This window comes from Cervus canadensis, chromosome 18, assembly GCF_019320065.1.
Source record: "Cervus canadensis isolate Bull #8, Minnesota chromosome 18, ASM1932006v1, whole genome shotgun sequence".
In the NCBI taxonomy this organism is placed as follows: Eukaryota; Metazoa; Chordata; class Mammalia; order Artiodactyla; family Cervidae; genus Cervus; species Cervus canadensis.
In genome coordinates, this window is record NC_057403.1 from 62900730 (window position 1) to 62926696 (window position 25967).

Below are 25967 nucleotides of genomic sequence, written 5' to 3' on the forward strand. Positions count from 1 at the left end.
CTGAATGTTGAGCTTTAAGCCAACTTTTTCACTCTCCTCTTTCACTTTCATCAAGAGGCTTTTCAGTTCCTCTTCACTCTCTGCCATAAGGGTGGTGTCATCTGCATATCTGAGGTTATTGATATTTCTCCCGGCAATTTTGAGTCCTAAGGCGGCCCCTAAAACGCACGCCTTCACTTCGCCTCCATCTTGGAGGATGCGGAGGCGGGTGCCCCCTTCCAGGGGCGGAGCCTCGCGAGACCGAAACAAGCCCATGTGTCAGGGGCGGAGCTCTGTCGCGGCGCGCGTGCGCGACTGAGCTCACGCGGCGGCGTACCCTTGCCCGGGACCGTAAAGCGCGGAAGGTCGCGTCTCCAGCGTCCCCGGAACCTCGCGCCCTTCGTCCCGCCCCCTCCCCGCCCCTCGACCCCCCCTTCCGGCCCCAGGACCCCCGGGTCCTGCAGTGCCTGCTGCCCCGCCTCAGCCGAGGCGCCGCTGCGCGCGGAGTCCGAGGGGTCCCTTGAGGTAAAGGGAGGTTCTGGTGAGGACACTGCTTCGGCCTGCCGTCCGCGCGGGCCTCGGCGGCCCGGGACCCCGCGCCCCCCGCTTTGCTCCCGCGGTCTGGCTCTTGGGGCTCCGGCCGGCCCTCGTCTCCCGTCGGCTCCGGCCGGCCCTGAGGAGCCGCGTCTCCGCGCTCCCCTGGCCTCTCTGCGGCTGTGACGCCTCACAGAGCCGTGCCGAGGCCGGGGCACCGGCTCTCCGGGCGGCCGCGGCCCCCCGAGGCCCAGCGCGGCCGGGTGACCTCTGTCCCGGCGCCCCTCGGCCGTGCACCGCCCCCCCGCCGCGCGTCAGGCTCGTCCACCCTGGTCGCCTCTGCAGGTGGAGTCGTTTTCCCGCGTGGAGACGTGCGTCCGCTTGTGCTTGACCAGCTGGTCAGCTGCTGCAGAGTCGGCAGCGAGGTTACCTGCGAACGTCCAGGCGGGGCAGGGAGCTCTCTTCTAACGTTTGACCCTTTGGGACTGATGTGCATGGCATTAAGGTTTGAGTGAGGCATCTTCACGTCTGTTTTCCCCGTGCGTTGTGAGCGTGCGGTTGCGGCGCGAGGAGAAAGCCGGGCTCAAGGGGCGCTTTTCTAGGGCTAGGGGTTTGGATCAGGTTCTCAAACTTCGTATCACCTGGTGCACTTGTTGAAAGATGCAGCATCCTAGAACAGCAGGAACAGAATCTCCAGAGAGGGAGCACCTGAGTGTGTGTATGCATGTTTTAAAATAGTTGCCGGAGGTGGGCTTTATGCTGAGGGAGGTGTGGGAAATGGTGTGCTGATCCATTTAGCACACCATTAATGGACACTTCTCACCCAGGGTCCCTTGTGACCAGCAGCCAATTGGTACAGGATGATGCGACCATGCAGAGGAACAACTCACAGGAGCTGGAGCTGTCTTCTTGTTCTTATCTGTGGAAGCAGATCTGAGCATAACCAGAGACAGTTTTGAGGTTGTTTAGCAGAAATTACACACATGATTGGTTTTCAACCAGCTGTGTTTTACTTGTCTTTGACATTTTCCATTTCTTCTCTACTGATACCATCTCCTTTGCTCTCAGGCTTTATTTTGCTTTTGCTGCCAACCTACTGGAATAGACTCTGTTGCCTTCCTTACTTTCATTCTTTGCATCCACTGTAGGTCCTTCTTTTATTTGTTCTCACCACTTCACTGACTCTCGCAGGTCATGATGAGCACAAGGTCAAAAATCCTTTTCTTGGTTCTTATCACTCCAGTCTTTTAGAATTATTTCTTTCTTCTTGAAACTGAAATGTTATTATGTTTCTAATGCCATCTTTGCTAACCCTTGTGGTTCTGGCCTCCTTTACAGCTACCCTTTTTAAACTCATCTTAATTTAAAGGTAGCATGGAATAATGATTCAATGGCAGACTCTAGTGCTAAACTGACAGGCTTTCAATTCAGGCTCTGCCACTCATCAGTATCATAGGATCTTGGATCAGTCACTTCAGTTCTCTGTGCTGCCGTTTCCTCAGGTGAGCAGTAGAAATGGTAGCATCTCTTTCATAGATGTGTGAGGATTAAGTTAGCAGTATACATAAAGCAGTGTCTGGCACGTAATAATTATCCATGAGAATATTACCATTTTGGAAAAAAGTTACTTCATGTTATTTGGCTATAGCCTCACATCTGGGGCCCTAGGCTTGAGATCTGAGTCATCACTTAATTTTTTTCCCCATCTTCTTTGTTCTCTGTTCTCATTCATTTTGTCTCATTCAAGTAATATTTCCAAGGTGCCTAGGGTGAATGCTGAGAAAAATGTTTGAGTTATACCTGGTCCCTGCTCTCAGAGACTCCCATTATCACAGGGGACTAAAGGCTCCCACTTTCCGAGTGCATCTGAGGTGCCATGTGCCCAGTTTTTCCTGCCTGTCTGCTTTGGTCTTGCAGCAGCCACGTGCAGTAGAATTCCTAGCCCATGTTACAGATGAGCAGCCCAAAGCACAGAAATTTAATAACTTGCTCAACGTCTGTCATACAGTTGATGAGAGGTGGGGGAGATTATCAAACCCAGATCTGTCAGCTTCTAAAATCTTTATTCTCGGATGAGTTCCTGTTTTGCTTCTCTGTTCAGCAAACAGCCCGTTACAGAGTGTGGCTGACTGTGAGCTGGGGGATGTGCAGGGTGTTTAGGGGAACATAGAGGAGTCACTTAACTTACTGTTGGGGGGAGGGTGGGGACAAATAAGATGTCACACAGGCCGAGAGCTGAGGGGATTGTCCTTGTTTGGGGGAGGGGTGGCAGGAACTGCCAGTTAGAAGGTACAGCTTGCACAGATGTTGGAGGTGGAAGAGAAAGTTCATGCTGGCATGCGTGCAGAATTACAGCAGCTTAGGTTTGATGAGAGTGTGAGAGGTGAGAGAAGAGAAATGAGACCAGAGATAAGTGAGCAGACACAGGAGGGTCTTGCATTTCCTCTTAAGGAAGGTTACTTTGAGGGCACCAGATAGTCATTGCAGGGTGTAAGCAGGGGCATGAAATAGGGTCTTCGTTTTAGAGCTGCGCTCAGGCCCCTGCATAAAGCCTGGCGGGGGGCCGGGGGGGCCGCGTCCGGAGAATGGTGTCGCAAATCCGAGGTGGGGAGCCCCGTGGGGAACTTTCCGCAGGGAACTGAGCGAGAGGTGGTTGGTCTGTGCTCCGGACAGGGCAGTGCAGACAGAGAGGCGGTCCGTTGGAGGGAAGTGTAGGCTGTGGCGTTGTCGGTTAGGCCTGGATGGTTGCCTGGAGAGAGGAGGTGAGAGAAGGGGAGGCATGCGGGATGACACCCGGGACTCTCCTGAGTGGGGTCCCCGGGGACGGAGGAAGTGGAGCGGAGTTGGAGATTGAGGAGGACGGCTTTACCTTTGGGATGTGCTCAGTCTGGCCAGTGGGAGTCCAAGTGGAGGTGGCCCTTCTTCAGCTGGACCTGCAGGTCTGAGCTCAGGGATGGGTTAGGCCGTCAGTCATGGTAGGAAAGGGAGTCAGTGTAGATAGGGGTGGATGGGGAGAGCGGTTGGCCTCAGGGAGCCCCGAGGGATGTCCGCACAGAGGGAAGGGCAGAGGAGAGGCTGGCGGGATGTGATCAGGGAAGAGGCTGCCCCAGCAAACAAGGGAAGCATGTGAGCAGGAGGGAGCCTTCAGGGGGCCAGTGAGGTGGCGCCCAAACTGTGCCCTGGGAAACAGTAGCCTTTGTGTTCCTGGTGAGAGTGGTGCAGTGGTCTAGTGGGGAAGAAGCCCCACTGGTTTGGTTCAGGAGTGAGTAGGATGGGGGGAAAAGTGAGAAACAAAGTATCAGCAATGCCTATGTAGTTTACTTATTGTGAAATAAAAAAAGGTTTGTGAAGTACATGTTAAGAGATTTTGCGTAAAAAGTTCCTTGACCAACCATGCCATCACCAAGGTCATAAAAGAAAGACTTAAGACACAGGCGATGGCAAACAAGTGGACATCAGGGCAGCTCATTGCTTCAAAAATAACATTCTGGGAAAATATCATCAACACTGATATTGTGAACTTTGAGTGGAGGGAAATCTTAATTTTCTTCTGTTTTTGAGTTTTTGCAGTGACCATCGTTTTAATTTAGAATTTTAGAAATGAAACATAGCTAATTGAAGAGTGTTACGGAGCTTTGCTTTTTCACTTAAATCTCCTGGGTGGGGCGAGGGGTACTGGAACTCATTTAAATGTGGAGGAGAAGGAGGGAAATGTGAAGTTATGTGAAAGAGGAGAACAATTGATGGAGCTCGACTCAGAGGAAGGAGGCAGGAAGTGGGATCCGGCTTCTGTGAGGGATTACCTTTGACCCTGTGAAAGAAGGCAGAGATGGTTACAGATGCAAAGAGGTTTACAGGAGGGGTCTCAGGGAACAGGATGAGACAGGTTATCTGCTGTGATGAAGGAAGAGAGGACATGAGGTCAGAAGTTAGGAGAGGAGCAGAGTTACAGGTTCAGAAACTAGATGTAGACAGAGATGTGCCTGTGGGTTAACAGGAAGTAGCCTGGTGCTAGGTAGGGCTGCCTGCTAACTTACGCCACAGAGGAACAGGGTCTTTGTCAAGGATGACTGAGTGGTAATGGTTCAGAAACAGGAGGACACCAACCGTACCTCTTGATGGTGAGGCCCGTGGGACAGGGCTGGCCACGTGACTGACAATGCCCTCAGGAGAGCTGCGTTTCCATTGAGACAGTGGGTGGACATCAGTGACAGTGTCACCACCCAGGGTTCTTGGCCTCTTTAATCAATAGAAATTGAAAAGAGGCCAGACAAGAAATTCAGGCCAGGCTTTATTGGGGCCCCTGCTGCACCAAAAGGGCATGAAGACAGGTAATGGTTTTCCTTGCTCACTCCCCAAGGGAGTTGGTGGTCTGGGTCCATATATGTGGTAAGGGTAGAAGCGGGTCCAGACGCTGGGATTGAGGGGTGCTTGGGTGGTCTGCCCACCCTTTTGGTGGTGGTGTGTGCAGGGTCCATGTGCAGCACCCTGCTTTTGCTCCCCAACACCTGCTTTTGCTCTCCACTCTTCAGAAGTAGCAGTTGACTTCTTTGGGTCTTTTTCCTATCTTGTCCATAATTTACCCCAGCTTCACATGCATGGAGTTATTTTTAGTCCTTTATAGTTTCTTTGTATTTTGTTGCTTAAGGAGACATTTGTTCAAGTTTAAGCAGTGTGGCAAAGGATCCCAGGTTCCAGCCTGTCTCATTCCCTTTGAGGAATTCTACACCCCTTACTCTTAAGGGGTAAGAGGCCTAAGGTCTCTTCTTCTGGAATTTCTTCCTGCTGGACAGGGGCTGCAGCCCCTAGCCTACCCTAGAGGTTAGAAGTCCCTCTCTGACTGCTCCAAAGACCTGTAGAGACCTGGGCCACCCTCTGCTGGAAGGGGTTGAGTTCTTGTGCTATCATGAGTCTTACTTGAAACTGTTGGAGCTTAGAAGACACAAACTTGTCCAGAAGGAAACAAGGGCCAAAAAGAGAATAGTAGTAGCCTCTCAAGGGCCTAGGAAGGGAAGGAACCAGGTTAACCGTGGGAGGTCTAACTTAACTTTTGACCAAAGAGTGAAGGCGATATTGCCACCACTAAAACTAATGTTAACTTACACCCATGTGATTGGATTGGTTAGTTTTCTGTGATTGTGGTTTTCAATCTGTCTGCCCTCTGATAGAGAAGGATAAGAGGCTTCACAAGGAAGCTTCCTAATGGGAGAGACTGACTGAGGGGGAAACTGGGTCTTGTTCTGATGGGCGGGGCCATGTTCAATAAACCTTTAATCCAGTTTTCTGTTGCTGGATGGAGCTGTGTTCCCTCCCTGCTGTTTACCTGGGCTGAACTATGGTGGAGGTAATAAAGATAATCTTCAAAAGATCCCCATGCATGTATTGCTGCACACAGTGCCCCCAACCCTGCAGCAGGCCAACACCAACCCACACCTCCGCTGGAGACTCCTGGACACTCACAGGCAACTCTGGGTCAGTCTCTTTTGGGGTCACTGCTCCTTTCTCCTGGGTCCTGGTGCACACAATGCAAAGAAATAGAGGAAAACAATAGAATGGGAAAGACTAGAGATCTCTTCAAGAAAATTAGAGATCCCAAGGGAACATTTCATGCAAAGATGGGCTCAATAAAGGACAGAAATGGTATGGACCTAACAGAAACAGAAGATATCAAGAAGAGGTGGCAAGAATACACAGAACAACTGTACAAAAAAGATCTTCACGACCCAGATAATCACGATGGTATGATCACTCACCTAGAGCCAGACATCCTGGAATGTGAAGTCAAGTGAGCCTTAGGAAGCATCACTATGAACAAAGCTAGTAGAGGTGATGGAATTCCAGTTGAGCTATTTCGAATCCTAAAAGATGATACTGTGAAAGTGCTGCACTCAGTATGCCAGCAAATTTGGAAAACTCAGCAGTGGCCACAGGACTGGAAAAGGTCAGTTTTCATTCCAATGCCAAAGAATGCTCAAACTACCACACAATTGCACTCATCTCACACGCTAGCAAAGCAATGCTCAAAATTCTCCAAGCCAGGCTTCATCAGTACGTGAACAGTGAACTTCCAGATGTTCAAGCTGGTTTTAGAAAAGGCAGAGGAACCAGAGATCAAATTGCCAACATCCGTTGGGTCATTGAAAAAGCAAGAGGGTTCCAGAAAAACATCTACTTCTGCTTTATTGATTACGCCATAGCCTTTGACTGTGTGGATCACAAGAAACTGTGGGAAATTCTGAAAGAGATGGGAATACCAGACCACCTGACCTGCCTCTTGAGAAACCTGTATGCAGGTCAAGAAGCCACAGTTAGAACTGGACATGGAACAACAGACTGGTTCCAAATAGGAAAAGGAGTACGTCAAGGCTGTATGTTGTCACCCTGCTTATTTAACTTATATGCAGAGTACATCATGAGAAACTCTGGGCTGGATGAAGCATAAGCTGGAACCAAGATTGCTGGGAGAAATATCAATAATCTCAGATATGCAGATGATACCACCCTTATGGCAGAAAGTGAAGAAGAACTAAAGAGCCTCTTGAAAGTGAAAGAGGAGAGTGAAAAAGTTGGCTTAAAGCTCAACATTCAGAAAACAAAGATCATGTCATCTGGTCCCATCACTTCATGGCAAATAGATGGGGAAACAGTGACAGATTTTATTTTGGGGGACTCCAAAATCACTGCAGATGGTGACTACAGCCATGAAATTAAAGGACACTTACTCCTTGGGAGACAAGTTATGACCCACCTAGACAGCATATTATAAAGCAGAGGCATTACTTTGCCAACAAAGGTCTAACTAGTCAAGGCTATGGTTTTTCCAGTAGTCATGTATGGATGTGAGAGTTGGACTATAAATAAAGCTGAGCACCGAAGAATTGATGCTTTTGAACTGTGGCATTGGAGAAGACTCTTGAGAGCCCCTTGGACTGCAAGGAGATCCAATCAGTCCATCCTAAAGGAAGTCAGTCCTGAATATTCATTGGAAGGACTGATGTTGAAGGTGAAACTCCAATACTTTGGCTACCTGATGCAAAGAACTGACTCATTTGAAAAGACCCTGATGCTGGGAGAGATTGAAGGCAGGAGGAGAAGGGGACGACAGAGGATGAGATGGTTGGATGGCATCACTGACTCGATGGGCATGAATTGTGTGTTTTTTTTCCATTTATTTTTATTAGTTGGAGGCTAATTGCTTTGCAATATTGTAGTGGTTTTTGCTATACATTGACATGAATCAGCCATGGATTTACATGTGTTCCCCATCCTGATCCCTGCTCCTGGGCATGAGTTTGAGTAAGCTCTGGGAGTTGGTGGTGGACAGGGAGGCCTGGTGTGCTGCAATGCATTGGATCGCAAAGAGTCAGACACGACTGAGCGACTGAACTGAACTGAACTTCCACCCATGCTATCACGTTCATTCAGGTGCAGCCAGAAGTATTAGTTATCTTGTAAATTCCACCTCATTCTGCCAGCAGGTGATTGAGAACTAGACTGTTGTCAAGAACTACATTAGCCAAAGAAACAAGAGGGCTTGTCTGAACTGTTCCATCATATAAGCAAGCTGATGAGATTTCTCAGTGTGGCTTCATGATAGGTAAAACCTCCCCGTGAGACTGCTGGTCTGATGGCCAGCCCTGCCCCCACTGAGGTCATGCCCAGTGGGCTCTGGGTCCAGTGGTGAGCTGGAGTGGTCCTGTTACAGATGCAAACCCCACTCACCTTGTAGTCCCTACACTGTGCGCCCCTTTAAAGTGAGCTTTTTCAGTCATTGATAGGCTGTAGCCTGGCTGGAAAAGCACAGGGCCTGGCCAGAGTTCCGAAACATATGACGGTTTGGGTGTCTGCAGAGGAGGGGATGCAGACCTGAATGTCCGTCGCACAGTTGTTAAGAGGACACATCCTTGAAGGACATAACTGTTGTTATAACTTAAGACAATAAGGGGACAGCAGACCATTATGTTGATAACGAAGCGGGTAAAGCACGACAACATTTTGAACAAGATGTTCACATATGATCCTACTGAGTGCAGTAGCAAGAATGGCTAATAAGAATCTGAGCCACTGCATCATTTAACTTGTCTGTTGATGCTGCCTGTCTTTTTCTTTATATAATTGAATTTATTTGTTGTTCACTGAAGAATAATTGGCTTTACAACATTGTGTTGGTTTCTGCCGAACATCAACATGATTCAGCCATGGTATACCTGTGTCCCCTCCATCATTTATTTATTTGACTGTGTTGCACTCTCAGCTGCAGCATAGGGGATCTTCAGATCTTCACTGTCATGTAGGAACTTAGTTCCCCAACCAGGGATCAAACCATGCCTCCTGCATTGCAAGGTGAATTCTTAACCACTGGGCCACCAGGGAAGTCCCGATGCTGCCTGTCTTTTGAATAGGTATCTTAGCTCTTCCACTGGCTTTACAGGTGGTTGTTCTTCTGTTGTGACCTGTGGAGTTTCTGGAGGTAAAAGCTTATTCTGGACAAATGTACCCAGCTAGATGTCCCTTGCTCTTTGACTGCAGTGGGAGTGGTTCAGATTACTTTATAGGGGCCTCTCCATATTGGCAGTAGTTGGTCTTCAGAGAACCTTTTTTTTCAGGGTTTTTTTTGTAATTGGTATTTGTTTACTTTTGGCTGCAATGGGTCGTGGTTGCATTGGGCGGGCTTTTTCTAGTTGTAGGTGGCAGAGGCTCTCTTGATTTCGGTGCGTGAGCTCCTTTCTGCCATGGCTTCCCTTGTTGAGTACAGGCTCTAGGCACTCAGGCTCAGTGCTCGTGGCTTGTGGGCTTAGAGCGTGGGCTCAGTAGTGGCACACAGGCTTAGTTGCTCTGCAGCATGTGAAATCTTCCCGGACCGGGGAGCCAACCTGTGTCCCCTGCATTGGCAGGCAGATTCTTTTTTTTGCCCTTTTTTATCCTATTAGTTTTGGCAGGTGGATTCTTAACCACTAGACCGCTAGGGAAGCCCTGGTCATATTATTTTTTAAGTGATTAAATTTTTAAAATTTCTTTTTATTGGAGTATAGTTAAATTACAGCGCTGCGTTAGATTCAGGTGTACAGAAGGTGGATCTGATATATAAACCTCCATTCCTCTTCAGATACTTTTCTCATATGGGTTACACAGAATATCGAGTAGAGTTTCCTGTGCTACATTCTTGGTCCTTGCTAGCTTGATGTAACAGTGTGTGTGTGTGAACCGCAGTCTCCTGATTCATCCCTTCACCCCACAGTCCCCCGTTAGTGACCATGAATTTTGTTTCTAGATCTGTGACTCTGTGTTTTGTAAAAAGTTCACTTGTGTGATTTTAATTTGCTTTTTTATTAGTTGTGTTTATTTTGGCTGTGCTGGGTCTTCACTGCTGTGCAGACTTTGCTCTGGTTGCCGTGAGCAGGGGCTGCTCTCTGGTTTGGTGCTCAAGATGCTCATTTCGGTGGCCTCTCTTGTTACGGGGCTCGTGCTCTGGGACACTTGGGTTCAGTACTTGGGGCGTGTGGGCTCAGGAGTTGCGGCTCTTGGCTCTCGCACACAAGCTCAGTAGTTGTAGTGCCTGGGCTTACTTGCTCTGAGGCATCAGGGATCTTCCTGGGTCTGGGATTGAACCCTTGTCTCCTGTATTAGTGGGCAGATTCTTTACCACTGAGCCTCCAGGGAAGCGCTGTCTCAGTTTTAAAATTAAATTCTGCATGGAAGTGATATCGTATGGTATTTGTCTTTCTTTATCTTTCTCTATCTTATTTGTCTTACTTCACTTAGTATGATAATCTCTGGGTCCATCCATGTTTCTGCAAATGGCATTACTTTGTTCCTTTTAATGGCTGCATAATATTCCATTGTACATGTACTACTGTACACATACATTGTATATGTAGTCTATGTACTACAGTGTTTTTATCCATTCTTCTGCCAGTGGACATTTAGGCTGCTTCCATGTCTTGGCTGTTGTAGATAGTGCTCCAAGGAACACTGTAGTGCATGTATCTTTTTGAATTATAGTTTTCCGTGGATATATGTCCAGTAGTGGGATTGCTGCATCATATGGTAATTCTATATTTACTTTTTTTAAGGTACCTCCATATTGTTCTCCATAGTGGTTGTACCAACTTACATTCCCACCAACAGTGTAAGCGGGTTCCCTTTTTATCCACACCCTCTCCAGCATTTGGTGTTGTAGGTTTTTTGATGATGGCCCTTCTGACCAATGAGAGGTGATACCTCACTATAGTTTTTATTTTAATTTCTCTAGTGATTAGTGATGTTGACCATCTTTTCATGTGTGTTTTGGGCGTCTGTCTGTCTGCTTTGGAGAAATGGTGAGGTTTTAAGGGAGATAAATGAAGGATTGGAACTGGAGAGAGAATGGGTCCTGTGGCAATGGGCTTCCAGCAGGACTGGCTGTGTGGACAACTTTCCATCTTGAGGCAGCGTTTGACAGGGACCTCAGGCGCGGTGGGACACCAGGTGGCCAGGATGGTTGGCCCCTGGCTGTCTGGGATTCCTCTTGGGACACGGTCTGTGCCTGCCTTGGTCACGGATCCGAGTCCCCTGACGGATGCGCGTCGATACCTTGGCCTTGGATGGTTGGGGCTGATGGCGGCGCACGGGTGCTGGGGCCGTCGTGGAGGAGGTGGGGGTTTGCTCACCACGTGCGGCCGTGATGTCTTCTCAGCGCCCTCTCTGCTCCTAAGGCCGCCTCTTGCTGTGCTTCTGCGACTGTGTGCTCTGCCAGCAGGTCTGTCTGCAGTTTCTTGAAGCTTGACGACTTCTCTGTTTTGCTGTTGCATTAATTCTGTTAAAACCCTGCCTTGGTCATATGCAGCCTGTGGTAATGGACCAAGTAGCAGAGTCTCCTTGGTCAGTTCCTGCCACTGCCCAGGGTTCACGGACGCTGCAGCCTCCACGCCGGGTCCCTGGTGTCAAAGTGGGTTCTAGGACTCGTTAATCAATAGACGCTCAGGCACGGCTTTACTGGGAGTCGGGCTGAGACATGAGAGCGCAAACCAGTGGCAGGTGCCCTTGGTGGCTCCTGCGGAGGAGAGCAGGCTGCTCCCTGGGCGGGTGAGGCTGGGGCGGTGGTGGAGGGTCCAGGGGCGGCAGGTGGTCTGCCCACCGGCTCGGTGCTGGGCAAGGGGTCCAGCTCCTGCTTCTGCTCCGGGCACCTCGGCAGTCTCGGGCTTGGGCACCAGCTGCTCCGTGTTCCCCGCGCTGCCTGTTTCCCAAACGATCCAGTCGTTTCTCTGACTCCGCTGCCGCATCCTCATCTGAGGCACCCTGGCGTCTCCTTGAGAACTGCGACAGTGTCCGGGCGCACCTCTGCTTTCCCTGTCCTCCTGGGAGCCTTCCGTGCAGCGAGCCTCACCCTGGAGATACAGGGCAGACCACATAACCCCCTGCTTTAGTCTTTTCCCTTGCACTGAGAGTAAACCCTGCTGTTCCCGGGGACCCCGGAGCCCCGCGTGGTTGGCCCCCGCCCCTCCAGCGCGGCCTCCGACGGGGACCCCGGAGCCCCGCGTGGTTGGCCCCCGCTCCTCCAGCGCGGCCTCCCGCTGGGACCCCAGAGCCCCGCGTGGTTGGCCCCCGCCCCTCCAGCGCGGCCTCCCGCTGGGACCCCGGAGCCCCGCGTGGTTGGCCCCCGCCCCTCCAGCGCGGCCTCCCGCGGGGACCCAGAGCCCCGCGTGGTTGGCCCCGCCTCTCCAGCGCGGCCTCAGCTGGCCCCTCTCACGTGCTGCGCGCACACTGCCCTCTTCTGTGCTGACCCCTCGAGCTGCGCCTCTCCAGGCCTCGCACGCGCTGCTGCTCTCCGACCTCACGCAGCTGGTTCTCTGTCATCGAGTCTCTTCAAACGTCCCCCCTCTGACCGCCGTGTTCTGAGTGCGCCCGCAGTGACCGTGCTGTTAGCTCTGCTCCTTATCTTGTTTGTACACTGGCTGCTGGTCTGTGTCTCAGAGGCCAGTTGTGTAAAGGCAGGGACCTCCTCGTTTGTCTTCACCGCTGTGTTACACCCAGCGGCGTGTCCGGAGCTCAGTAAGCCCTGAGACGTTTGCTGAGTGAGCAGTTACCGTTCGGGGTTTCCGCCTTTTCTCGTTCACGCTGTGCTCTGGGTGCAGTGGAGTGACACCCTTGGCTTCCTCTGTCTAGTGTGAACCCCTGGATCTGCTGCGTGGCTGAGTGAGAGCGCGGCCCCCTGGCTGACACGTGATGCTGCACCGGCTGCTGGCGGTGGTCCGAGGACCGGGAAGCCGCCGAGGATGGCGGAAGGGCTCCCCGGCCAGAGGCAGCGCGTCAGCGGCCGCGGCGCCCCCCGTGGCCCTGCCCGCCCAGGCGCAGGTGGTCGTCTGCGGCGGTGGAATCATGGGCACGTCCGTGGCCTATCACCTCTCCAAGATGGGGTGGAAGGATGTCGTCCTTCTGGAGCAGGGCAGGTAGGACTCCAGCTGGCCGTGGCTTGGGGCTCTGCTGCCCTGGGCTTCGCTCCTCCCTGTCATCTCAGTAGTGCTCACCCACCAATAGCTAACCTAAATGTCGCTAAGGAGCATGAGTAAATTACAGAAAAGGGAACTCTTCAGGACTTCATTTTGCGATGCCTAATTTTCCTGTTTTCTGGTTTTCAGAGATTGGGACGTAACAAGTAAACAAAGGATGTATTTATTTCTGGTTTAAAGTACATCTCACCATCTTGCTCTCTTTGCTGTATTAATTCAGCAGTAAATACTGTGACTTGGGTGCCTCTTCTGTGAGCTGAAATGAAATTGGCTATATTCTATTTCTGTTCCTATACTTTGATTATTTTAGAAAGCTTTAGATTTACAGAGCAGTTGAAATGATAGTGCAGTTACCTTACACCTCACATCCAGGTTCATCTGTCATTAACATCTTCTGTAAGGATTAATGTTTCAGTTAATGAACCAGTATTGATACATTATTTTAAACTAAAGTTGATGCTTTATTTCCTCTAGTGTCCTTTCTCTGTTCCAGGCCTTTGTTCCCTGCCACAAATTGGACTTCATTCTAAATTCTGAATAGGTGACACATTTACATAGTTCAAAACTGAAAATGTGTAAGAGTACAAAGGGAAAAGTCTCCTGCTCCTTAATCTCTAACTAAAAGTTTCCCTCACTGGAAGTGAGTTAAGTTCCTTAGGTACCATTCCAGATAATCCTCTCTGTATATAGTCAAATAAATGTTGATAGGTGTATATGCAGGTATTTGGAGATTCATTTATTTTTTTCATACAAGTGACAGCATACCCTAAATAGTTTTCCTCACCTGGCTCTTCTCATTAGAGTTGCTCCATTAGGATTGGTCCATGAAAGTGTTTTTTTTTTTTTTTTTTTAATGTTGTATATATAAGTGAAATTCCAAAATTTTAAATCATTCTTATGCTGAGACTGTGACGTTGGTTCCATCTCTGGCTGTTGCAGCAGTGGTGTAATGAGGAACCTTGAACTTGCTGTATTCACTGACATATGCGTCTCCCTAACAATCTGTCCTGCAGGCTGGCTGCTGGCTCTACGAGGTTCTGTGCTGGCATCCTAAGCACTGCCAGGCACTTGGCCATCGAGCAAAAGATGGCAGATTATTCAAACAAACTCTACCATCAGTTAGAGCAAGAAACGGGGATCCAAACAGGTAAGCAGGCAATCTAGACCTTTCCTCAGCTCTCTCTGGTGCTACCCCAAGTTGGCCTGTTGATCTGGTAATTTAGCCTTGAGTTTCAGTCCGGGCTCTGCCACTTGTCCAGCTCTGACCTTGGGCAAGTCTCTGAGCTTGTTGCACTGTCTTCACTTCCCTTATCTGCAGATTGAGGGTCTTCACTCAGTACCCTAGCTCCTTTTCAAATCCTGTTATTCTTATGAAGTAAAAATCTTCCTGGGCCATTTCCGATATATTCCACTCATCAAAGCATAGTAAGTGGCAACACTTGGCGCCTCAACTTTAGGTACTTGGTGGTTAAATCATAATTTGACCCACCCAAATATTGATACTTAATGGTATTTCTAACTATAGAGCACATGCATGTGCTTCTCCTTACCTGTGTAGTTAGGGGAGTAAGGACACAGACCTAAGCCACTTACTGGAGTAAGTAGGAACTGTCCCAAGAGCAGCAGATGAATCTAAGACCGTGGTCCATATGGCAACAAGGCAGAAAGAAAGTCTAGTACTTTGTTGTAAGGTGACGTGTTAGCAAGAAGCCCAGAGGCAGAGCTAGTTTCGTTGCTGATGAAGCGGTTTGGTGACCACAGTACCAAAGGGGATGGTGAGGCCCAGTGCTGACGACAGGATGAGGCCTGTGGAGGGATAATCTTGCTGACCTGTGTCATTCAAATCACGGATACATCGAGATTAATGCTGACAAAGGATGGTAGCTTCTATTTTTGCCAACTGAAGTATAACCTTATTTGTAAATTGTAACTTAAGACTGATTTTCTAGTAACTTAAACATGGTAGACATGGACCTAACTGTATTTCAGTCTTTTTTGGATGGATTTAATTTAATGACAAGGTCCTTGAATCAGGCGTTACCCAGGGTCTGGGTCGGAAGAGGGTCCACAACAGGCCCAGAGGGGGCACTGCTGACCCCTGGTCCCTTGGTTCAGTGGCTCGCACTTTGCTGAGCCTGGCAGTCCTCAGCTGCTAGAGTCCGCAGGGATTGGGGCTGCAGGCTTCTTTTCTGGAAGATAACCGAGTCTAGCCTTTGTTCTGGGTCACCGTCCAGAACCCCTTGTTGGGCCTGCTCTCTCCCTGGTGCCTGTGGGGCCGTGAGGAAGTCAGGCAACCGAGAGCAAGGGCACCCCCTCGGTCTGTGACCCCCGGTGTAGCCCACCAGTGCCGCGGTGAGACGACGGGGGCTTCCCTGACGGAGGCGTCTGTTGTCCGGCAGAGTGGGCGGGTGTGCGCTCGTATGACCGCGGTGGGTCACTGGACTGCTTTGAGACATTACATGACGTCTGTGCAGCCTAGTTTTTTTTTTTTTTTTTTGGCCTAGGAGCATGCAGGATCTTAGTTTTCAAACCAGGGGTCAGACTTTCCCCCGTCACCCTGCAGTGGAAGTGCAGAAATTTAACAACCACTGGACCACCAGGGAAGTCCCAAAACCTAGATTTAATGGTACCATATAATAAGCTAATCTTCTGAAAATAATTAATTCACATGAGGTGTATGTTAACTGCTTTTAGCTCAGAGTTACTGGGTCACTTCAAGAGTCCTCATTATACAAAAATTAGTTTCTGCTGTGCTTCTTTTGTACCTGATAAAATTTTTGTCAGGTGACTGAATGTGATAATCTAAACGTTTTAATAGTCTTCTGAAAGTACTTCATGTATTATTTGACCTTATAATAAGGATGGATCATTCTTTTACAGTTAAAAAACCTAGATACAGGTAGATTAAGCCACTTTACCAAGTTGATAACCAATTAATTTTTTAAAATATTTTGTGGGTTATAAGGAACTTTTAGAAAGTTTTAAATATATGTAATAAATTATTATAATAAATGTGAATAATACAGAAATATAGAAAGAAAAAGTCAACCTCCCCACTGAATTCCCACCAAAAGGTTACCACTCTGTGGTTTGTTCATGTGTACTTTTTTTTAAGCGAAATGAGATTGTATTAAGCATATCTGTACCTTGTTTTTTCCACTTAATATCTTGCACAAAAACATGCATGCATAAAATTGATGAAGTCCACACACAGGACTATTAAGTAGACGTAAAAAGGAGGAGGAAGATGTCTATGAATTGCTATGAAATGATCTCTGAGATACATTGTTAAATGAGAAAACCAAGATGGTAAAAGCTATATAAAATGTACTGCTTTTTTATAAGAACTAAGAAGAAACAAGAAAATATACATTTTTTTGCAAATAAATATAGAAATAAACCAGAAAGTACTGAGGTTGGCTGGTCTTCTCTGGAGGTTCTGCAGTAAAGAAACTGCTGACCACTGCAGGACACCAGAGTTCGATCCCTGGGTCAGGAAGATCCCCTGGAGAAGGAAATGGTAACCCACTCCAGTATTCTTGCTTGGCAAATCCCATGGACAGAGGAGATCCTGGAGGGCTATAGTCCATGGAGTCGAAAAGAGTCAGACACGACATAGCAGCACAACATAGCAACTGAGGGTGGTTACCTCCAGAGTAAGTGGGAAATAAGGTGCATGGTGGGGAAATGGGGGGTAGTTGATACTTCCGTAGTTTGACTTTTAGAATGATTTGGACATTCTCAATACTCAAATATAAAAAAAAAAAAAAACAAACATCAGAATGGGAGGGAACCAACAGTGAAATACTAGCAGAAATAACATAGTTGCATTTCAGATGAATAACAACTTTATAATGGGGGGAAAAGAACAAACTGGGAGACTTCTGACCATAGTGTTTAACTCTACCTTTAGTCGAAGACAAACAGAAATGTGAACACACACTGATCCTGTACTTAGCAAGTTATTTTTCCAGGGGTATGAAAATTTTTGCTTTCTGTGTATCCTAGGACAGAGCAAAGGAATAAATATAATAAGGCTATGTCTAATACTTACAAAAACCAGGCTCTGAAATTATCATGACTGTATTTCCATTTTAAAAAGACAAGTGACTGATTCAAGCTTTTCATCATGAGAACTGATAAGACACTGCATCTGGGAGGATTGTCATTGACTCAGGTTTCGTAGTGGTCACATCCAGTAGTTGACTGCAGACACCAGGACTCGCCAGGGGCTAAGCTGGGCAACAACAAGGAGCTTCTGCAAGGCCAGCAGGGCCTGTGGGGTGGGAGGAGGCTGCCAGCCGGAGGCAGGGTGGAGCCGGGTGGTGACGACCCAGGCCCTCAGCTGGAAGGGGAGTGGGCTGGCCGGGACGCTGCTGCTCCTGAGATGAGAGGAGGGACCTCCGCCTTCTCTCCTGGCCCAAGACCCAGTGTCCAGGAGGTCAGATGAGCTGAGCATAGGTCACAGGCCTGCGGCTGCATTGAGAGCGGCCATCTCCATGGGTCCGTGCCCACCAGGGACCGGCGGAGAAAGGGCCTGGTCACCTGAAGGGGTGAGGGAGGGACAGGTCACAGAGCCGTGAGCTGAGCCTGTCTGGGTGGTGGCAGTCCGGGACTCCTCGCGGGTCTTCCGCCTCACAGTCTGGTGGGCTCCCACTGCGCCCCAGCAGGTGGCCCGGTCTGTCTGAGTTTGGGCTGCTTTCCCTTCCAGGTTACACTAGGACGGGCTCCATCTTTCTGGCCCAAACTCAGGACCGGCTCATCTCCCTGAAGCGCATCAGCTCCAGGCTGAAGTACGTATGAGGCTGAGCCCATCCCGACTTCGTGTCAGCTGACCTCTGCGGAGGCCGGGGAATGTCATTGTGCCCCTGTGTTCTGTGCCAGTGTCATAGGCATCCCCTGCGAGATCGTCTCCCCCAGGAGAGTGGCCGAGCTGCACCCTCTGCTCAACGTGCACGACCTGGTGGGCGCCATGCACGTCCCCGAGGACGCGGTGGTGTCCTCCGCCGACGTGGCGCTCGCCCTGGCCAGTGCCGCCTCCCAGAACGGTGAGTGGGCGCGGGGCGGGGAAGACGGGCGTCAGGAGAGCGCTGCCTGGCGGCAGGGCACCAGCCAGTTTCTGCGGCGGAACTGCGGCTGGCGGCTCTGAGTTTTTGTCTCGGCGCAGTATCTGTGAATACAGTTTCCCTCGGGGCCACGTTTTTCTTGTTAGGTGTCCTAGGCACTGCCTTTAGTCCTGCTTAGAGCGTTTTAGGTGTTAAGGGCCTTTTTCCCTCCACAGGACTTGAGAAGCTCCAAGGCTGGCACACGCCTTGGGGATTCAGTGCACAGCGGGGGTCACGTCCTGGGGTTGGAATGAACAGCGGAAGGCTGATCCATGGTGTTGCCCGCTCTGGATGAACTGGGTCGTGGTGTGGGTCAATGAGGATTGAGGAGGCCCTGTGGTGCTGTTTCTCTCCTGCCCCTTTTATGATCCCTGGACTTTTGTTTGGCTGTGCCATGCCTCTTGTGGGACTTCGGTTCCCAGCCAGCAATGGAACCCAGGCCCCCTGCATGGAAACATGGACCTGAACCAATGGGCCACCAGGGTAGTCCCATGATCCCTGGAATTCGATTATGATTTCAGTTGGCTGGTATTTTCAGTCTTGGGAAAGGCCCATTTCTACCATCTCAGGATGTGGTTCCAGGAGTGTTTTGGATTCTAAAGTTAAAGTACGGACCTGGCCTTTTCAGTGTTTGTGGAGAAGCTGCTGCAAATGCCTGACTCTGAGACAGCGGATGACGACTCCCCAACTCTGTGTTTACCTTGGGACAGGTGTTCAGATCTATGACCGGACAAGTATTCTTCATGTTATGGTCAAAAGAGGTCAAGTCACCGGTGTGGAGACAGATAAAGGACAGATCCAGTGCCAGTATTTTGTCAACTGTGCTGGTCAGGTAGGTTAGTGACAAGACTGGGTCACTGACTTTGTTATTTAACTTTTGTCTCCAGGATTTTGGGGTACAGACCTAATGCTAGTTTTGTAATGGACTAAGCAGGCATCTTAGACACATTGTTTCTTATTTGGCCGGGAAAACTCAGAATCCCCCCCTCCAAACTGGAAGCCTGCCCTCGCCCCTAGTGTGGAAGCCGGGCGACCGTCCCCGCTCCTTCCCGGCCGAGGGGCAGCCCTGCTCAGGGAGGCCCAGAGAGTCAGCGTGGACAGCACCCGGTTCCTGGTCGGGGCTGTGTTCGTGTCATCCCACCACCAGCAGATGCGCGTTGGGGGTGCTCCTGTGTCGGGAGCATAGGTCCCGTGACCAGGACACTAAAGCCTGCAGCTCTGACGGCAGGCTGGTCCCTTGCCCCCCTCCAGTCTTAAGGGAACCCGGGAGTACTTTCCGCCACGTGGACGTCTTCATGGTCGGTGTTTGGGGTTCGCAGTTGAGGCCTGGCGTTTCATTCAAAGGGCCTCACTGGCTCCCCACGAGCTCCTCTTCCGAGCTGGTGACTCTGTCTCTGCTCAGAAAGCAGACTTCATGGCTCACGCGGTACCGTGTTGCTCCCCTCTGAAAACGTTAGGAACTAAAGCTGGAAGTCGGCTTCCCACAGCTGACGTGGGGGCGGGAGCGCCCAGGAGCCGCTTGAAATGACACTCGTCTCAAGAGCCCGCAGCTGCTCACGTGTCCTTCTGTTCCTCTCCACCCACCCATCCCTCTGTCCGTCTGCAGTGGGCATACGAGCTGGGTCTGTGCAGCGAGGAGCCGGTCAGCATCCCGTTGCATGCCTGCGAACACTTCTACCTCCTGACTCGCCCCTGGGAGACCCCTCTGCCGAGCAGCACACCAAGTGAGGACTTGCGCCTTTTTTTACTCTTGTCTCCTCACCCCTGTTCCGTCCTCTGCCAAGAAGGGCTTTCTGCTGAGGACAGACTGCACCCAGAAGAGTCTTTTCACTTCTTTTCTGGAGCATGTTACAGGGAGGTAGACCCCGTTCTAACTTGACTTGAATGTCTTTTTATGAAAGGATGGCCAAAGTGGGCGTGCCATTTGAGCAGGTTTGTTCCTTTGTTTGCAAGCTAACTGTAGTCCCAGACAGAGGTCTGAATTGTGCATGTTTGGAGTGTAACCTAGAGCTGACACAATGCTACCCATTGTGGAGATGTCACAGGTGAGCTCTCAACTCGGGCAGTTCAGTGACTCCCAGCGCCGTAGGGAGGGTTCGATACCACTTGGAGGTCTTCATCCCTGGAGTAGGCTCTGCAGCCCCTGTGTCAGGCTTCCATGTGGCACAGTGGCTTGATTTTAAGACTAGTCAAAGTTTCTAGGTAAGTGATCGGTATAGGGGTAATCTGAAAAATAGACTCCACAGTAAATCTGGAAGGAGCACCCTCGCCCACGACCGGGGAAAGCATTTTAAAGCTAATGAATGCTTGTGTTTACTGAACGCTGCCTGGTTAATCAGGGCAATTCTAGGTGTTTTTGTTTAACTTCCTTTTCTGTCCATGTGACAGCTGGCTTGCCTCTAAGCCCCCTGTTCTCTTCTGCTCCCACCCCTTTGTCATTTTCTCTCTCAGCTGTTGTAGACGCTGATGGAAGAATTTATATTCGGAACTGGCAGGGGGGCATCCTGTCGGGGGGCTTTGAGAAAAACCCAAAGCCAATTTTCACGGAGGGCAAGAACCAGCTGGAGATTCAGAATCTGCAGGAAGACTGGGATCATTTTGGTACGTAAACTAGATTTTAACATGAGTGCCTTATATTTGTCTAAGATGTTATACATTAAAGCCTTCTCAGGAGCACAGGCATATCTCATTTTATTGTGCTCCGCAGATACTGAGTTGTTTTTATAAATTGAAGGTTTGTGGCAAACACTGCACTGAACAAGTCTATTGGCACCATTTTCCAACAGCATTTTCTGACTTTGCATCTCTTGAATTTTGGTAGTTACAGTAATACTTCAGACTTTTTCACTGTTATGTGTGTTATTGGATCTGTGATTTGTGATCTGTGTATTTTTTCAGTGATCTATCTATTGTATTAATGATCTATCTGTTGTATCGGTGCTCTATCTATTGCAAAACATAGGATTCGCTGAAGGTTTGGATAATAGCATATTTTAGCAGTAAGGTTTTTTTTTTACCTTTTTATAGTTTTAATAATATACTGAAGTCTGAGTGGAAATTGTTTTTAGTGGTTTTTTTGAGATAAAATTGATGTACAATATACAAGTTTCATGTGTACAAACAATATAGCAGTTCTCAATTTTTAAAGGTTATGTTCCATTAATAGTTATGAAATACTGTATTCTGTGTTGTACAGTACATCCTTGTAGCTTATTTATTTCATACATAGTACTCTGTACCTCTATACCCCCTCCCCTTATCTCGTCCCTTCCCGCTTCCCTCTCCCACTGATAACCACAAGTCTGTATCCGATCCTTTTCTGTTATATTCACTAGTTTCTTTTCTTTTTAGATTCCACATATAGGTGATAACATACAGTATTTGTCTTTCTCTGACTCATTTCACTAAACATAATACCTTTCAAGTCTGTCCATGTTGTTGCAAGTAGCAAAAAAAATTTTTAATAGCTGAATAGCAGTCCATTGTATGTATTTACCACATGTGTTGATGGACACTTAGGTTGCTTGTATATCTGGCCAAGTATTTTTTAAGTTACATTTTTTGGTATGTATATTGGTATTGTTTTTGCTTTTTTTGTTTTTGGTGTTCTTTTCCCCACAAGGCTTGCAGGATTTTAATTTCCTGACCAGCTATTGAACTCCATGCATACACCAGTGAAAGTGTGGAGTCCTAACCACTGAACTGCCAGGGAATATCCTGTCCATTGGTTTTTTAGACATAATTCTATTGAACATATAATACAGTATAATTTTTATATGCGCTGAGGGAACCGAAACACTCACATAACCCACTGTGTTGCAGTATTCACTTTATTACAGTAGTCTGGAACCAAATCGAGGTATACCTGTGGTTCCTTACTTGATCTTTGTAACAACCCCATTTGCTTGTCCACAGTGGTTGTCTGGTCTTAGGATACAGTTATTGGCAAGCCAATTCAGAGACCTAAAATTAAAATCTTGGTTAATTTTGCCTTCTCACTTTTTTGCCTAAACTCATTGCTGAAATTTTAGGCTAGGAGGAAACCTACTTTTTTTGTGTGGGGGGAAACTGTCTTTTGATAGGACTTCATGTAAGATGGAAGAGAATTTTTAAAAGCAAAATTGTTAATATGTTCTTTTACTCAATTTTTAAATAATTTTAATTTATTTAATAGGGAATATAATCATGTAATTCCAAATTCAAAAGGTATGAAAGGGTCTGTCATGAAGAGTGTCCTTTCTTCCACTTGAACGTAATTTTTTTCCCTTAATTTGGGGAAATTTCAGACTTTCACAAGTGAAGAGAATAACACACAGGTGTTTCATGTCCCTGCCAGCCAGCTTCAGTCTGGCTTCATCTTGATCCCTGTCCCACTGGATCTTTCCCAGGTGATGGAATGACCTTAAAACAAGCTGAGGATCTGTCTTTCACAGCTGCTAGAACATAGGAAAACACTGCCTTTTATCGTGTATCTCTTTGGGGGCCTTTTAATTAAGATTTCTTGTCCTACCACTGATGCCTGTGAGATTTTATTTTAAGCCACACATAATATCTGCTCTTCCATAACATCTTTCCTTTCTACAAAATATCTTTTTTTCTCCGTCTTTACAACAAGAACTTTGTAGGGCTGTCCCGTAATTCCACCAAGGTTTCTGCTTCTGATAGATGGCCCAGTTGGCTCGTCTCAGAAAACCTCCCCAAGACACTTTGGGAAAGAAGCGGGAGGCGAGGCGTGTAGGGGAAGGCAGTTTCGAGTCCCCTCAAGCTGAGGACTGGGTTTGGGTCTGTTGTGTTGCTCAGAGCCCCTGCTGAGTTCCCTGCTGCGTCGGATGCCACAGCTGGAGACTCTGGAGATCGTGAAGTTGGTGAACTGCCCCGAGACCTTCACCCCAGACATGAGGTGCATCATGGGCGAGTCTCCCTCGGTGCGGGGCTACTTCGTCCTGGTGGGAATGAACTCTGCAGGCCTTTCCTTTGGTGGAGGAGCTGGAAAGTATGTCCTTCCCACTGCCACTCGGCTTGCTGGGCTTCCTCCTTTCTTCTTGTTCACACGGTCTGTGATGTACTTAGTCCAGCACATTCATAGTAAGCGGGCGACTCGTGTCTGCAGAGAGCCGTCCCCTTAAAGGTACTCGCCCCCGTTCCAGGCACGTCACTGTACAGAATGTGTTTGGAACCCCCCCTTTTGGAGTTAGCCTGGGAACCAGTGGGATGTAGGTCTGTACTACTTCAGTCCTAACAAGTGTTGGTCTTTTGAATGTGTTTATTTGAGTTTGGAAGTAGAGATGATGAGTGGAGTAGAAGATCGTGCTGATCACATAAGTTTTTATTTGAAAATTTGGTACTAATAAAAAGTCAAAAGGACAATACTATAAAATTCCACCTATGTGAATACATAAGAGTAGTACAGTTCATAGAGACAACATAGAATGGTGATTTCCAGGGGACAGGGGTGCAGGGGGTGGTCTCTGTTTACTGGATATAGTTTGTTTGGGAAGTAAAAAGAATTCTGGAGGCGAATGGTGGTGATCATTACAGACAGTGTGAAAATACTTAACATCCCTGATGTATATACTAGTAAATGGTTAAGATGGTAAATTTCATATTGTCTGTATTTTACCACAATTTTTTAAAATTTTTAATTAACTGACCAGTAAATATACTAGGGTGAACTGTAGAATGGCTCTGAAGACAGTTATGGATTAGAAGTTACCAAAAATGTTTGGAGCAAAGGTGATATAGCCATATAACTGTATAACCTCCTCCTGAGGTGACTGTTTTACAGGAAAAAAAAAAAGCATCAAAATATATAGAGTACATTTGTGTGTTTATTTTAGTCTTATTTCTTCATGCGTGAGTACTAAGTCACTTCAGTCATGGGTGACTCTGCCACTCTATAGCCTGTAGCCCACCAGGCTCCTCTGTCCGTGGGGTTTCCCAGGCAAGAATACTGGAGTGGGTTGCCATGCCCTAATGCTTCCAAGGCAGCCTTACCATTAGTGCTCATGTCCTCATGGTGGTCTTGTGAGAGCAGTAGATGGATCTCATTTGCTTCTTCCAGAAGTTAAGGAAATTAGAGAATGACTCAGCCAGTCTTGACAAGACAGGGTCTTTAGATCCTGTTGGTGCTTGAGTTCTAGTCCAGCACTGAGCATGTCACGGTGCTGAGAGGCCTGGCAACTTCCCCCTTTACGCAGGTACCTCGCCGAGTGGATGGTGCATGGCTACCCCTCAGAAAACGTCTGGGAACTGGACCTGAAGCGGTTTGGAGCCCTCCAGAGCAGCCGAACCTTCCTGCGCCACCGTGTCATGGAGGTCATGCGTGAGTGAAGCTGCGTCCCCACTGCCCCTCTCTGCCCGCGTCTGACTGGCTCTGTCTCCCCGAGGCAGAGTCCTCCTCAGCTCTTCAGTAATTGCGTCAAGTTGGGCTTCTGGTGTTGGCCCATTTCAGGCCTGTGTTGGGGGCATCATGCCCCATGACATGTGTGAACTTTTTGTTAGTGTATTGTGCAGGACTTACCTCCGTGACCAGAAAGTGGACTGGGATGCACGGGGGTCACTGCTGTCAGACTCGTAGCAGCAGCTTCTTGAACATTCTTGTCATTGCCTTCTTTTCACTTTGCTGGGTCACAGTGAACGCTCAGACTCCCCACTTGGTCTTTGAGATCATGGTTTGCTTTCCAAGGCAGAGAATTTGTCACGTTAGTCTCAAAGCATAAGTGACTCTCACCATTAACCCACCATATGGTCACCAGATAGGAAACCACTTCTCATGTAAATACCAGACATGCATTCCTGCTTTCTCTTTGTTTTTGCTCCTGACTTTGAAGGATTACCACCTTGTCTTGGCTTTTTATTTCCCAGTGAGCCCTTCAGAGATAGCTTTAAAAAAAAATTTTATATATATATATATAATTTGTTTATTTTTGGCTGGCTCTCTGGCGCTGCGTGCGGGCCTTTCTCAGTTATAGCAGGGAGGGCTGCTCTGCTGTGGTGTGCAGGCTTCTCGTTGCGGTGGCTTCTCTTTTTGCCGAGCACAGACTCCAGGCCACACGGGCTTTGGTGGTTGTGGTGCACGGGCTGGTAGCAGTATGTGTGACTGCCAAGATTTTTTATTTTCTGTGAAAATCGTAATGAAGCTTGAGCTTCTTGATGACTTTTGGGGCCCTTCTCTGATTCTCATGAGTTGGAAGTTTCAGGCATGATAGAAAATGGGGAATTGGAAGGTAGAACCTAAAGCCCAGAACAGATCTGGACAGCTCAGAGAGGCCAGCATGGCTTGCTTCTGCCTCAGCGAAGCACCTCTTATTTGGCCTCATGTGAAGTCATCTTCTCTCTGGAAGAGACTAGAGATCATACTCTTTCTGGATATTTTTACTTTTTACTGTTGCAGATTGGACATTAGGAGAAGTGAATTCTGCCCCTAGCTTTGTTATGTAAAAATGTCACTGGGACAACCTGTCAGGTTCCAGAGCCACCATATCAAGTACGCTGTGTGCCCTTTTCTTCAGAAACGGGTAAATACTAGGGCAAGTGTGTGCCAGGTCTGACTCCAACAACACAGGCCCTGGAAAGAAGCAGGTGCCAGTTTTTCACACTGTAACCTCCTGTGTCCTGTGTAGACGTGACCTTCATCTCTGCTGGGAGCTCAGCAAGGTTTAGAACTCTTCTCTCCCATTGTTTCTACCTGCTAGCTTAAAAGTAATTATAAACAAAGGTCTGGAGTCGTGCCGTGACTCACAGCTGTATAACTCTGTGGAGGGGCGACACCAGCTCTTACGATGCGGTCCTTCCTCCTGGAACATTCCTGTCACACTAGATGCTGTCGGGAAATTGGGCTACGGCAGCCTGGAGAGCATGC

At 48.5% G+C, this 25967-nt stretch overlaps 1 protein-coding gene across 4 annotated transcripts in view; it reads left to right on the forward strand.

The window, feature by feature from the left end:
- The first annotated feature begins 326 nt into the window (after positions 1 to 326).
- PDPR (pyruvate dehydrogenase phosphatase regulatory subunit) overlaps positions 327 to 25967 on the forward strand; it is a 41736-nt gene continuing 16095 nt past the window's right edge. Inside the window, exons 1-10 of one of the 4 annotated variants that reach the window (XM_043435459.1) lie at positions 327 to 344; positions 12658 to 12941; positions 14015 to 14148; positions 17713 to 17794; positions 17886 to 18049; positions 18817 to 18938; positions 19713 to 19830; positions 20558 to 20707; positions 22907 to 23099; positions 24304 to 24428. In XM_043435459.1, coding sequence (XP_043291394.1) covers positions 12718 to 12941; positions 14015 to 14148; positions 17713 to 17794; positions 17886 to 18049; positions 18817 to 18938; positions 19713 to 19830; positions 20558 to 20707; positions 22907 to 23099; positions 24304 to 24428 — 1312 coding nt within the window. In that variant the 5' untranslated portion in view covers positions 327 to 344; positions 12658 to 12717. The other 3 variants (XM_043435457.1, XM_043435458.1, XM_043435460.1) reach the window with 3 other exon arrangements.